The sequence below is a fragment of the Hippocampus zosterae genome, chromosome 3, assembly GCF_025434085.1.
Source record: "Hippocampus zosterae strain Florida chromosome 3, ASM2543408v3, whole genome shotgun sequence".
NCBI lineage: Eukaryota > Metazoa > Chordata > Actinopteri > Syngnathiformes > Syngnathidae > Hippocampus > Hippocampus zosterae.
The window spans coordinates 27,072,380-27,087,746 of record NC_067453.1 but is presented as its reverse complement, the minus strand read 5'-3'; the positions used below and the strand labels follow the sequence as shown (position 1 = coordinate 27,087,746).

The 15,367-nt window shown below is 48.1% G+C and overlaps 1 protein-coding gene across 3 annotated transcripts in view; it reads left to right on the top strand.

Moving 5' to 3' along the window:
* lingo1a (leucine rich repeat and Ig domain containing 1a) overlaps window positions 1–14,665 on the top strand; it is a 285,088-nt gene extending 270,423 nt beyond the window's left edge. For all 3 annotated transcript variants that reach the window (XM_052062077.1, XM_052062075.1, XM_052062076.1), the window contains one exon: window positions 11,847–14,665. In XM_052062077.1, coding sequence (XP_051918037.1) covers window positions 11,859–13,706 — 1,848 coding nt within the window. In that variant the 5' untranslated portion in view covers window positions 11,847–11,858 and the 3' untranslated portion in view covers window positions 13,707–14,665. The remainder of the gene's footprint in view (window positions 1–11,846) is intronic.
* The last annotated feature ends 702 nt before the right edge of the window (window positions 14,666–15,367 follow it).

The following is a 15,367-nucleotide window of genomic DNA, read 5'->3' as shown; positions in this document are numbered from 1 at the left end:
CGTGTCAAAGAGCAACGGATAACCAAAAAAATTTAGCTGTCGTACAGATTTTTTTTTCTCACAACATACATCAATAATTATGTCCGTGGATAAAATGAAGCTCCAGACGTTGCTTTTCGGGTAGGTATAAAAAGCAGGATTACAGTGGATAACATCTGCGTAATTTTCCAAAAAGACTTGCCTTGTGCTGGACTTCTGGTTTTGTCCATCCATCCATCCATCATCTGCCGCTTATCCGGGGCCGGGTCGCGGGGGCAACAGCTTTAGCAGAGAAGCCCAGACTTCCCTCTCCCTAGCTACTTCTTCCAGCTCTCCCCGGGGATCCCGAGTCGTTCCCAGGCAAGCTGGGTGACATAGTCTCTCCAGCGTGTCCTGGGTCTTCCTCGGGGTCTCCTCCCGGTGGGACATGACCGGAACACCTCACCGGGGAGGCGCTCAGGAGGCATCCGAATCAGATGCCCAAGCCACCTCATCGGCTTGGGCATCTGAGTCGGGGAGGAGATCTATCTTGGGGTCTTGTTCACGAGTGGGGGTAGGAGGGAGCGGGAGATCGACAGGCGGATCGGTGCAGCGTCTGCTGTGATGCGGACGTTGTATCGGTCTGTCGTGGTGAAGAAGGAGCTGAGCCAAAGGGCGAAGCTCTCAATTTACCGGTCGAGCTACGTCCCAACCCTCACCTATGGTCACGAGCTATGGGTCGTGACCGAAAGAACGAGATCCCGGATACAAGCGGCTGAAATGAGTTTTCTCCGCAGGGTTTCCGGGCTCTCCCTTAGAGATAAGGTGAGAAGCTCAGTCATCCGGGAGGGGCTCCGAGTCGAGCCGCTTCTCCTCCACATCGAGAGGAGCCAGATGAGGTGGCTTGGGCATCTGATTCGGACTTCTGGTTTCGTTCTTCGTTTAAATTGACACCGTCTCAAAGTAACTAAGCGTGCAACCATCTCGAGGTCAAATGTTTAACCGCAGTGCGCGCAATCCACAGGAGAGTGAGACCAAAAGTTATTTACCGTGCAATGAGAAACATTGAAATAGCCCGACAGCAAACCCGGAGCCTGCCATTTAATTGCAGTTGCACTTTTAAGAAATCTTCTGACGTTTTCAGTGACGTTGCAGCCAAGGTGATTACAGTTCACGAAATCTAACGAAATAACTCAAACAAAAATACGAAAAAAAAACCCAACTTCTTACGTGAATACAACCAACTCAAATGACTCCAGTTGAAGCGACAATGTCCTTTATTTTCATCGTCAAATAACTGTTCATTTTAAATGTTTTTTTTATTACAGTTTTGTTGTTCGTCCGCACAGAAGTTGCAAAAAAGAGTTGCTTGAGAATTGTTGTTTACTCGCTCTTAACACCCTGTGACCTTTTTTGTTGTTCTATTTGCGTTGCACTCAGCAAATACTCAAATATATCTAAAAAAAAAAAAAAAAAAAACTCAAACTAACACTAAAACGATTTTAAAAAATGTCCTAAAATGAAGCATTTCAAAAAAACTTTCGTCAATAGCGCCTGACGCCGATTCATCTAATTTAATTTGCATCGTATTACGCGCGTCGTTGTTGCTAACTGAGTGTTGCTAAGTGATGGTGCAATTAAGAAATGACATCATCAAGTCACTATTGTCACCTGCGAAAAGTTACAGGGCAGTATTTTTTTTTTTGGCTCGCATCGTGTCATCGCTTGCTAACTTGATCAACACCAAAAAAAAAAAAAGTCCAATTCGTTGACCAACCTTTCCTGCTCACATTGGCAGTCAGCTGATCCATATTGCCGAGCTCCAGAGTGGTATTTCCCCATTTGAGAGCCCCGCATGACGCGGCCCGCGAGAGGGTAAATATGTTCTCCCAATTCGTTTTCACGCTGCAACGGCAGCGAGCACGTTTTGTTTTGTCGCGGCGCGGGAACGTCATCTATCAGAGCGCTTCAGCGGGCTTATGTGCTCTTCTTAAACGTCCCCCCGGCGCTTAGGAAACTGCTTTTGTTCATGAGCCCATTCCTATCCGAGGAGATAAATTGTGAAGCAGCAAATTGAAATGACTTTGCCGTGGCACTTTGATACAACGCGCTGCCTTTTCAGGCTCATAAATCAAGATGTGTTTGGGAGAAAATACTCTTATTTTCTTTTTTTTTTTTTTTAAATATTATTCTCTTGATGTGTCTTTTTTTGTTTGGTTGTTTTGGGGGGGGGGGGGGGGTTGTCTTAGCCCAGAGTCGAAATCATTTCTCCCGGTTGCGTTTGGAGGTGCTGTCGTCACACAGGCGCTCGCTTTTAAATGCAGGAAATTCTTCGCTGGCGCTCGAGGAGGGAGGTTCACCTTTGGGGGTTGGGGGGGGGGGGGGTGTTCAAGGTGGAGCTGCGCAAAGTAGTCGCGTTGCCGGTTTTTGATCGATGGTGAAACGGCGACGGTCTTCATGGGCGGGCTGCCTCGGGAGACTGCTGGGCTTGATCGGTCCTTGAATGTGTTCAATGGCGTCGCGTCCCCGTTTGCGTCGGAATAATGTCGGATCATTGAACCCCCCCCCCCCCCCCCCCCCCCCGGGCTGTCTTTTAGGGAAGATTTAATACGTCGGAATAAAAACAAATCAAACGGCAGCGCTCGCTGAGTGTGTTCCTTCTATCGTGGCACGATAACCCCCCCCCCCCCCCCCACCACCCCCCAAAAAATCTGGGACATATGCCTGCGTTGTCCTCCCTGTGCAGACCATCAGTGAGGATTTCCTGCTGGTTCTTTATCACAACCTTGTGGATTTTGTTGTTTTAAAAAGCAAACGCGCCCGGTAGAAAAGAACATAACAGCAAAAAAAAAAACTAAAACAAAAAACGCCGTCGTCAGTGCATGTCACAGCAAAGCGTTTGAATACTCGGTTATGCGTACAATGGTGCTTTGAGATGAGAGTCACTCAATTAACGACTTTTAAGATACAAGCCTTCAAGTTTTGTTTTTTTTAAGGTGTTTTTATTTTCCTGGGAGTGTTTTCTTGCCACTCCCAGTTGATGCCTTTGATCAAACTAAACCTAAAAACAAGAGAAAATTAAAGCCTACACATAGCTAGTTCGGTCCGCAAGCTTATTGCTAACGCTTCGCATGCATCAACATTTTGGTTTAAGCAACTGGTTGAACACAATTTTTGGCGGGAGGGGGGGGGACTGGAACGGATTAACGTCATCTTCATTCATTTCAATGGGAAAAAACGATTTGAGATGAGATTGTTTTGACTTCTGAGCTTCGTCATGGAATAAATTCAACTCATATCTCAAGGCACCGCTGATTTGACATCAAAGAAGTTTTCAGAATTCATAATTTGAGCCTTTTATTGCCCACATTTGGGGGATTTGCTCTTTTAATGAAACTAAAGTATGTTTTTTTTCGGTATGTTGACATGACATCTTCCCTTGCCACTTTCCGACGATAGATTGCGAGTGCCAGTTAAAACCCGGTTGCGATGCGGAGGCAAGCATGTGATTACGCTCGCCTGTGTGCCCTCTGGCTTACTCCCACTGACCTAATACATGCAGATTAAGTTAATTGGATCTTGTAAATGGCCAGTAGGTGCGAATGGTTATCTGTCTCCTTCAATGAGCCGCGTTAGCCTCTTCATATGTTGCCCCCCTCGCTCCGCCCGTTTTTTTTGTTGTTGTTGTTTTTTTTATCTTGGTGGCGTAGGAACACAATCGTGACAAAATGATGGCATCATAAAAAAAACAAGTGGCTGCGTTGGGGCTGCTGCGCCTTGTTTATCGCTGTCTATAGAATAAGTACGAATGGTATTGATTTGAAATTAGACCTGGCGCAAGATAAGAGGTAGCCTCATTCTCGCTGTCTTTTCTGCTCCACTCGCGCTTTCTGTCACCTCTCCGTGAACTCGTTTTTTCCGAGGCTTCCTGCGAGCCGCGGAAAAGGACTTTTTTCGTGGCCAGACTCTCATGTCAGTCACAATTAAAATCAAGATGCGCCCTCGGCCGCCCGGTACTGTCGCCGTCACCCTACGTAGCTGATCTAAAATCTCAATTATTTATGAGTCTAAGAGGCCGTGTTTGCATGTTAGTGCCAGTTTAGCTGCAGTCACAGCTGTAAACGCTACAGCCTGGAGACACGCACTCACTAGCCACTGGATTCAATATTCTGTCTCAACAAAGCACCGTGCATTAAACGCAAAAAGCTGGCGCCAACATTATCGTTAGCCATAGCCTACGACGATTCAATTGTAACAACACTGATTTTGATGGGGTTTTTTTTTTTTCCTTCCATCGATCTGCATGTCAAAGGTCAACTGTTAGGGTTTCACAATTGAGCAAAGACTTCTGGTTAAGAAACCGTAACCATCAATTGTCACCGTATTTCTTCAACACAAAAGTGATGAAAGGTTCAAAATCACTTTGAGTCCATGTCAAAACAAGCCAGAAATCTTTTGGTGACATTATTAATTGTGAACAACCACTTCAAAGCTATCACTAAAGTAGCCTGTTAGCTCCTAAAAAAAAACATCCCACCACAGAAAAATGTCTTTGTACTTTTATTTTCAGTAGACTCCATTACTGTAATTGTGTCTTTACTGGTCTCAATTTTTTAAAAAAAATCCCTTCTTCGTGCTTTTATTTTCAGTAGACTAAATTACGGGAATGGTGTCTCTACTGCTCTCAAAAAAAAAAATCTATCAAGCACCTTGCAGTGGATGCAAGACGCGGCGCCCTATGAAGCAACCGGACCCCCGAGGTTGAATTGACACTTGGTTTTAACAATCTAATTACTTTTGATGATTCCATTATGATTTTTTTCCCCAATGTCTGAATATTTTGTTTTGCATGACTTAGATTTTTTTTCATTCATTCATCTTCCGAGCCGCTTGATCCTCACTAGGGTCACGGGGGGTGCTGGAGCCTATCCCAGCTGTCTTCGGGCAGTAGGCGGGGGACACCCTGAATCGGTTGCCAGCCATTCGCAGGGCACATAGAAACGAACAACCATTCGCACTCACACTCACACCTGGGGACAATTTAGAGTGTTCAATCAGCCTGCCACGCATGTTTTTGGAATGTGGGAGGAAACCGGAGCACCCGGAGAAAACCCACGCAGGCCCGGGGAGAACATGCAAACTCCACACAGGGAGGCCGGAGCTGGAATCGAACCCGGTACCTCTGCACTGTGAAGCAGACGTCTTAACCACTGGACTACCAGGCCGACCTGACTTATATTTGTTCTTGATTTTACTGTCTGGTGCTTTCTACCGCCTTTATTACCGATTTGTTTTACTGTTTATTGTGCATGTTAAATTGCTCCTTGTACAGCTCTTTGTATGCAGCGATGGCTGTTTGAAATACTGTTGACTTGACTTGACTCTTTCCGGAATTATTTTATCATTTTATGCAAAGCGCTTTGAACTGTGCGATGCAAATATGCTTGCCTCCAAGCCTCCAAAGAGGCATTTGAAGGCAATCGGCATGAGCAAGCCGAGCACCTGCACCTGCACCTGCACTGGAAGTCAAGCCCGTTGCGAGGTGAAGTTCAGGCCAACATGCTGACTGGCACGAGGGCGCACGTCGTTGTTTTCAGGACAACAGCTGGCCGCTGTTGGAATTCTGCACCTTGTTGCACCAACCGGCTTCTTTCCAAGGATTAGGGCTTCGGCGTCCATCTGTCGGGCCTCAGCTTACGTTTAAGCCCTGCCATTTCACAGGCCCGCCCGCAGTCAGCCACCCCACCAGGCAGCCAGCTTTAGCCACCCGACGATACCAGGGGTCAACTTTTTTTTTTTTTTTTGCTCTTGGAATTCAGCAGGGCAAAGCCATATTAAAGCAGCGTGAAAGTGAACTGGCTTGGTTGACGGGCGATAGACAAAATTTCCTTTTTACTGTGCGTTAAAAGAACACATTTTCTCCCTCCGCTGCGGTAATGCTCGATTTTTATTGCCAGTGGCAGAAAGGTGTTTCTTTGAATAATTCGAGTCAAGGTAATTCATCCTAAATGTCAATTAGTTGTCGATTCTGACATGCTCACTCCACAACGTCGTGTACGTCCACGTTCGTGATCCGGTGGCATTTGACGTTTGTTGATGCAGGCCATTAATATTGTTCCAATATTAACATTAATCCATTTTTGCAGATTGGTTTTCCAACCTGAGAGGCTTTCCATTCACTATTGAGTAAATTAAACCCCCGGGGCCGCCGCTGTTTGCAGGCATATTGTCAGGGCTGTTTATTTTTCCAAAAGAGCAAAAAACAGACAAGGTGTTTGGATCTTGGACAGCTCACACAAACAACGAAGTGACAAAGACCAAAAGAAAAAACCAGCAAAGTGAAATCCAAGGCAACAAGAAAGACCTGGACAAAACCCAAATGGTTGAGGGAGCAGATTGCGCAACACGAGTCCGGACACAAAGACGAGACAGACATGGAAAGACGAGACAAAACAGACCAAAAATTTTAAAAAAGCAACATTTTGGTTTTTGGCGGCCTGGTAGTCCAGTGGTTAGCACGTCGGCTTCACAGTGCAGAGGTACCAGGTTCGATTCCAGCTCCGGCCTCCCTGTGTGGAGTTTGCATGTTCTCCCCGGGCCTGCGTGGGTTTTCTCCGGGTGCTCCGGTTTCCTCCCACATTCCAAAAATATGCATGGCAGGCTAATTGAACACTCTGAATTGTCCCTAGGTGTGAGTGTGAGCGTGGATGGTTGTTCGTCTATGTGTGCCCTGCGATTGGCTGGCAACCAATTCAGGGTGTCCCCCGCCTACTACCCGGAGACAGCTGGGATAGGCTCCCGCGACCCTAGTGAGAACATTTTGGTTTTAGGTGTACCAAAAAACAAAAGGCCCCCAAAGTCACTTTGGATCAGCTCCAGTTTGCCCGCCACACAGAAAAGGATGAAAGCCATCGACTATGCATGGATGCCGTTGGTCCTCATCCGAGTGTCTGTGCTTGGCATAAGGGTGTCTAAATAAATAATCAAAGTAAACACAGGTGAGTCCATTCAAGCAGCCGACTAAGCGCTTTTGGAAAAGAATGAGCTTGAGAGGCTTTTAACGCTTTGTCCTGCAACACAGCGTCAGCATCATGGCGGGAGATTTTCCCCGAAGCTTACAGGTATTCATGACGGCGGTGAGCGCAGCTCTGGACTAATGTGTTGTGTCAGGTAGACTACAGCTTAGCCCCCACCCGGTTGATGTCTTTGAGAAGCCCGCACGAGCACTTTAATTACAGAAGGCAATTACACAAAGCGGGAAGAAAGTCCAACAGCGGACGCGTGAAATCTGTTTGACGTCAGGTCGCTTCACCATTTAATCCAGCCACTCAAAAAAAAAAAACGGATATTCACTGAGTAATGTTTTTGAGAACCATAATTTTTTTTTTTTTCCAATAATTGAAAATTCGGAGGGTGGTCCAGTGGTTAGCGCGCCGACCTCACAGTGTCATGATTCTGTTTGTGACCAACAGGTGGCACTGTAGGGCTCCCCCTGCAGCTGCACACCTTTTAAGATTAAGATTAATACAATACAATACAATACAATACAATACAATACAATACAATACAATACAATACAATACATGCTGATTTATATAGCGCTTTACAAAACAGTTAACATAAAGTAAAATAATAAACACAACACATAACATAAAACATAAAACATGGACAGTCGTGCAGTCCTAACCACTTTTTCCATCACACGCTTTGTTGTTTGAAGCAGTTTGAGATGAAAGAGGAGAGAATCAAAGTGTCCTTTAACCAGTGGATCAGAGACGTCATGGTCAAAATGTGCACACGTCGGCTACAAGCTAAGTTTCAAAGTCAACAAGAAGCTGTAGCATCCATTGACGAAAAAAGAGATTGGTTCAATTCTCCTGTCCCATGGAAATCCGTTTCAATTCCAAGCGGCGACTCACGGTTCCAAATACGCATCGGCGCTCTTCGCCAACGCTCCTCTCTCCTCATCCTCAACTTCAGCGGCCATGCATCCAGCCGCACCAACGGCAACTGTCCAACAGCGCTGACATAGCCACTGAACAAATCGGGGTTGTGAAAAATTAAGATTAAGATATCCTTTATTTGTCCCGCAATGGGAATTCAGAAAGAAAAAATGCCGGGTAGGGAGAGGGAAAAAAAAAACACGCTCGAACTATCCTCTTCCGAGGATAATTTAAGTCCAGGATAAAAGATTTGGTTGTTATGTTATTAGTAGTATAAAAGGACTCACTCATTGTTTGCTTCTGTCAGGTTTGTTTCAGTCATGTTTTGGTCACTGTTATGTTTTAGATTCAGTCATGATTTTTGTTTGATACGTTGGACTTTGTTTGTTTTGGATTTAGTTTTCTCTATGTTTTAATACAATTTGTCAAGTACACCCTGCTCCTCCCTCTTGCCTGCTTTTTGGGGTCCACCACCACCACCACCACGCAACGTGACACACAGTGCAGAGTTCATGGGTTCGACCCCGGGTTGGGCCTTCCTGTGTGGAGTTTGCATGTTCTCCCCGTGCCTGCGTGGGTTATTTCCGGGTGCTCCGGTTTCCTCCCACATTCCAAAAACATGCGTGGCAGGCTGATTAAACACTCCAAATTGTCCCTAGGTGTGAGTGTGAGCGTGGGAGGTTGTTCGTCTTTGTGTGCCCTGCGATTGGCTGGCAACCGGTTCAGGGGGTCCCCCCGCCTACTGCCCGAAGACGGCTGGGATAGGCTCCGGCACCCCCACCCCCCAACCCCTCCCGCCACCCCTGTGAGGAAAAAGTGGATCAGAAAATGGATGGATGGATAAAAGAAAAGTCCTGCCATTGTGAAACTCCAGTAAATCTACTGGGACCACAAAAACCTCAGCGGACTGAAGCTAAAAACGAGCTGCAGTAGCTTAAGCAAAGCATCACTGTCCAACTAATTAATCTTTGCTCATCAGTGATGTGATTTTGAAGTGGTCTTGGCCCAGTGGGCCTTGGCTTGTATGACTACTGCTGTCTGACTGTCCGTCAACCGTATCCTTCCCTTTGAGAGCGACCCCCCCCATCCCCCCGGCCCCCATCCCCTCTCATTTCACCATAATTAATAGGCTAGAATTCTCATGGAGCCTTGATTTGAATGGAGAAGTTGATTCATTCATTCAAAGGACGTGCCTGCGAGCGAGCGATAGCCATAAATCATTCAATTAAAACGGAGGGCGAGCTGGCCCCGGGGCTCGTCGCGTTTTTTGGATCTCGTGAACATCCGCGTGAAGGAACGTGACCTGCCGAATAAGCAAACGCGGAGCTTTACTAACGGGGGTGAGGGGGGGGGGGGGGGGATTATAATGGTATCATCAGCCCGATGGAGTGTCAGTGGTAATCACGTCCGGCGTAATGGCATCTCATTGACTCGCACGCAGCACGCCAAAGCCATACGAGAGACGAGCTGGCGTTCAGGCCACTCCCTCTCGCGAGACCCCCTTTCCCGGCGACGCGTCCAACGGAGCTCCGATCGATACGGCTTAGAGAAGAAAAATGATGGCGTGGGCCGCAAGGCTGTTGGTTATATCATCATCTGGGTGGTCTTGATTAAAGATGCTATCGTCCGATGTCTCGTGTTCACCGTTGACCTCAGAGGGCGAAAGATGAACTAGAAGGTGTCGACGGGACCGGCGTGCTCATCCGTCTTGTGGTTGAAGTTCTTCGCGGTTGGTAGCAACAACCTGGTAATTAACTCGCTAGCGTCCCAACAGTCTGCTAGTTTGGTGCACCGCATCTGACGAGAGGACTGACGATAGACTAACGTCCTTGGAGGTTTTTTTTTTTTTCATTAACTTAGACATGCAGAATGATAACAAAAGAAACATTGAAGGTAATTGAAGCAATGCCTCGGACTCCAATTTGGACTCTCTCTCTCTCTCTCTTCCTTTCTCTCTGCCTTCGTCTCTGTCTCTCTCACTAGGTCCAACAAACTGTTGAGTACATTCATTCATTCATTCATCTTCCGAGCCGCGTGATCCTCTCTAGGGAGACAAACAACCACGCTCACACTCACACCTAGGGACAATTTAGAGTGTTCAATCAGCCTGCCATGCATGTTTTTGGGATGTGGGAGGAAACCGGAGCACCCGGAGAAAACCCACGCAGGCCCGGGGAGAACATGCAAACTCCACACAGGGAGGCCGGAGCTGGAATCGAACCCGGTACCTCTGCACTGTGAAGCCGACGTGCTAACCACTGGACTACCGGGCCGCCCTGTTGAGTACAGCTGGTTTAAATTTGGTTGTCGAGACTTTTGTGTGTCTGTGGGGGGGGGGGGGGGGGGGGGGGGGAACTCAAAAATCCCCTTGCAGCAATGAGAAAACACTAAAACTGTTGGGGAACGTCCGGCGAACATTTAAATGTTTTGCAAACATTTGCGACCTCGTGCATTTTTCAACCACCGCCAACTTTTGGAAATGTTTACCCATCAGTGGGAGGGGCTTAAATGCAAGCACAACTACGATCTTTGCGGGCAAACATTTGCGAGTGTCTGCGAATGTAGCGAATGCGGCTTTCTCGTCGGGGTTCGTGCGCCCGAGTCTCAGCAGGCATTTACCGACAGTTTGTGTTTCTTCTTGTGGCGAGAAAGTTTTGTTCCAAATTCCCTTTTAAAATGATCTCGCGACAAGAAAAGTACGGGCGAATGTTTGGTGAACCGTTTGCAACCTCGAACGAACGGTTGCAAACGCCCCCCCCCCAGTGGGCTTACTGCAAGTCAAACTGGCACGCAGGCTGCATTTTTAAAAGTATTCAACAATCCCAATTATGATCTGGAAACATTTGCTGAGTTCTTTTTTCGTGTAGCCCTCATAATTTTGCCCAAGATTAATTATGGCGGAAAGTCCTTCAGATGCTCTCGAAATGATGACACAATCATCGTTAGGGTCCTTATGAGTTCGCTACCAGATTGCGCTGTATTACCGTCGTTGTTCGAACGCACCTGGTGGTAATTTCGCCAAGTTTTAATTGCAGCCGGGGGAGTACGTGAGCATATGGCTTCATTTCAGTGTGGCGTTGGAGGGCGGGGGGTAGGGGGGTGTATTCTCTGAATGGATGGCACAGGTCAACTGTCAGCGAAAGCAACTACTGCACAAAGCAGATCTTTGTTTAGGGCCAGTGTCTCTCCGTTTTTTGTTGTTGTTTTTTCTGCCGGAGTCAAATTAGCTTGATACTTGACGTCGGAAGTGGAAAAACCCTTGACGTGCCCAAGTGAGAATTGGATTGCGGATTGAAAAATGTCCTACTTATAAGCGTGCTGGCAGTCGCCAATTGATCACCCGCGAGCCGCACTGCCTACATTGCGCTTTGAAGAAAAGCGGCAAGAACAGCGGCTTGCCGGCAATGTTTGGCTTTTGGTTTTGAAGTTCAGTGCGGGACACGAACCATCGCGCGCTTCCACATCTTACTGTCGAGTTTTTGGCAGCAGCGGCGCAGCATCAATTGATCCTTTCCGATATATTTATTGGAATAGCGTCAACCTCACAGTGCAGAGGTGCAGGGTTCGATTCCGGCTCTGGCCTCCCTGTGTGGAATTTGCATGTTCTCCCCGGGCCTGCGTGGGTTTTCTCCGGGTGCTCCGGTTTCCTCCCACATTCCAAAAACATGCGTGGCAGGCTGACTGAACACTTTAAAATTGTCCGTAGGTGTGAGTGTGAGCGTGGATGATTGTCGGTCTCTGTGTGCCCTGCGATTGGCTGGCGACCGGTTCAGGGTGCCCCCCGCCTACTGCCCAAAGACAGCTGGGAAAGGCTCCAGCATGCCCCGCCACCCTTTAATGTAAATGATTTTTGTTACAAGTCCGCTGTTTCGACCGCTTCCATCTGTCCGTCACCGCTAGTGATTTTCTAACGCCCCGCCGCGGTTTGTTTGCTCGTTCCCGCAGGTAACCGGTACGATGGCGGCTCGGGAAGCGACCAGGCACAGCTTCCTGGCAACGTGCTGGCAGCCCATTCTGATCCTGATGCTGGGCACCGTGCTGTCCGGCTCCACCACCGGCTGCCCATCCCGCTGCGAGTGCAACGTCGCGGAGCGCTCCGTGCTGTGCCACCGCAAGAAGCTCATGACGGTTCCCGAGGGAATCGCCGCGGAAACTCGGCTGCTGGATCTCAGCAAGAACCGCATAAGAACCATCAACCCCGACGAGTTTGCCAACTTTGCCAACCTGGAGCACCTGGAACTGAGCGAGAACACCATCTCCACCATCGAACCCGGCGCGTTCAACAACCTTTTCGGCTTGCGGACACTCGGGCTCCGTAGCAACAAGCTAAAGCTGATCCAGCTCGGGGTCTTCACGGGCCTGAGCAATCTCACTCAGCTGGACATCAGCGAGAACAAGATCGTCATTCTGCTGGACTATATGTTCCAGGATTTGTACAACCTACGCTCTTTGGAGGTGGGCGACAACGACCTGGTTTTCATCTCCCACCGGGCTTTTCACGGACTGAGTAGCCTGGAGCACTTGAGTCTGGAGAAGTGCAACCTGTCCTCTGTGCCAACAGAGGCCTTCACCCACCTGCACAGTCTGATCACGCTCAGGCTGCGGCACCTCAACATCAATGCGGTACGGGATTATTCCTTTAAACGTCTCTTTCGGCTCAAAGTGCTGGAGATCGCCAATTGGCCGTATTTGGATACAATGACCCCAAATTGCTTGTATGGATTAAACCTGACCTCTCTGACCGTCGCAAACGCCAACCTGACCACCATTCCTTACGTTGCCCTCCGGCACTTGGTCTACCTGCGCTTTCTCAATCTTTCCTACAACCCGATCCATACCATTGACGGGAATAAGCTCCACGATCTGCTGCGCCTTCAGGAGTTCCACCTCGTGGGGGGGCGACTCGCCGTGATTGAGCCCTACTCTTTCCGCGGTCTCAACTACCTGAAGATTCTCAACGTTTCGGGGAACTCCCTGACCACTTTGGAGGAATCCGCGTTCCATTCGGTGGGCAACTTGGAGACCCTGGCCTTGTACGACAACCCCCTGGCCTGCGACTGTCGCATGTTGTGGGTTTTCCGACGGCGCTGGCGACTCAACTTCAACCGGCAGCAGCCCACCTGCGCCTCCCCCGAATTTGTCCAAGGCAAAGAGTTCAAGGACTTCCCGGACGTCCTGCAGCCCAACTACTTCACCTGCCGCAAGTCCAGGATCAGGGACCGCAAGCCGCAGCGACAGTTTGTCGACGAGGGCGCTATCGTTCACTTCGCTTGCGAGGCGGACGGCGACCCGGTCCCGGCGATCATGTGGCTGTCCCCGCAGAAGAAGTTCATCACCACCAAAACAATCGGAAGGATCTCCGTGTTGCCGGACGGTACGCTCGAGGTGCGCTACGCTCAGATTCAGGACAACGGAACGTACGTCTGTATCGCTAGCAACGCGGGCGGCAATGACACGTCCCTGGCTCACCTGCACATTCACAGCTATTCGCCCGATTGGCCCTTCCAGCCCAACAAGACTTTTGCTTTCATCTCCAACCAGCCCGCAGAAACGGGCGCCAACGACACGCGAGCCAACGTCCCTTTCCCGTTCGACATAAAGACCTTGATCATCGCGACCACCATGGGCTTCATTTCCTTTCTGGGAGTGGTCTTGTTCTGCCTGGTGCTGCTCTTCCTCTGGAGCAGAGGCAAAGGCAACACAAAGCACAACATCGAGATCGAGTATGTGCCGCGCAAGTCGGACGCTGGCATGAGCAGCAGCGCGGCGGATGCCCCTCGCAAGTTTAATATGAAAATGATTTAATTCCAGGAGCGGCCGCGCGAGGAATTAAGAGAAAGAAAAGGGGAAAGGGGGGAATTTGTCTGTACTCGGCACTGGATTCCAAAGGACTTAAGAAGCCGAGCAGGCCAGTCGCTGACTTTCAAACGAGAGGACGGGAAAGCATGGCCGCCGCAACGAGGCATTAGTGGAGGTCTGCACGGCTCGTGGTCTGATTTTATTGAAAGTCATGTTAGTCATAAACAGTCCATGTTCCTGCGGATCGATGCTCGGGAACAATATAATGGACAAGAGTTACACCCATCCAAGCAGCCAGAAGGCAAGAGGGAGACGGTTTGCCCATTGATCTTTTGCGTCTGCATTTGTTTTCATTTGCGCCCGCCCATCTGGAGGCAACATGTCAAGTTCTGAATGATCTCCGTCAGGGCTGAAGTTCAAAATCAATGCATTTCATCACAACGGTGTTTGAAATGCCTTTTTTTTTTTTTTTTTGCCCTACTTTTATAGTCTTGACTCCAACCGCTAATAGTCTGATCCGTCAGTGTCACAACCATTGATCAGAGATGCCCTCGTGACTAGAAGGACATGTCTGAAAAAGAGGACACATTGTTTGGTGATTATTTGGAAAGGATTGATGCGCAAAGGAAAAATGAGGAAAGGAAATTTGGAAAGAGCCAGCTTGATCTCTGTGGGAATGTAAAATTTGGGATTATCCATGAAAACACGTGCAAAAAAAAAAAAAAAAAGGATAAATGTTGAGTAGTTTCTTTTTTGTTTGTTTGTTTTTAGATGACTTGTGATTTTTTTTTCCTACCTGGTCAATGTCATTCCTATTCATCACCATTGAACGTTTCCAACTTTAAATATTCTTAGACAGGTAAAAACCCTTGAGGCGCAATGTAAAAAAAAAAAATCAATCCTGGACAAATTGAGATTGGGAATAATGAAAACAATATTAAAGCAACAGTAAATTCATGCTAGGGGCGGCCCGGTAGTACAGTGGTTAGCACGTCGGCTTCACAGTGCAGAGGTACCGGGTTCGATTCCATTCCAGCTCCGGCCTCCCTGTGTGGAGTTTGCATGTTCTCCCCGGGCCTGCGTGGGTTTTCTCCGGGTGCTCCGGTTTCCTCCCACATTCCAAAAATATGCATGGCGGGCTGATTGAACACTCTAAATTGTCCCTAGGTGTGAGTGTGAGTGCGAATGGTTGTTCGTTTCTGTGTGCCCTGCGATTGGCTGGCAACCGATTCAGGGTGTCCCCCGCCTACTGCCCGGAGACAGCTGGGATAGGCTCCAGCACCCCCCGCGACCCTAGTGAGGATCAAGCGGTTAGGAAGATGAATGAATAAATTCATGCTATGGCAAAAAAAAAAAAAAAAAATCCTGACAATGTTGTGACGGGACTAATTCGACCAAAATTTATGCTGCTGTACAGACAAGCTATTTTTACTATCAACCGCTGCATTATCAAATTAATGTTACCATGTAAACATGCTGTTAAAAAAAGAAAGAGAGAGAAATTATATTTTGTTATTTTTGCATTATTCGAAATACCTGATGTGAACACACATCTCCTGCGTCCATATGTTGGAATATGTCGAACACTTTCTTGGTAATTTTGGAAAAAATAAATTGTCAGTCGTCGTAATATCAAATTGAAGCTACCGCAGAGACAAGAATCAATC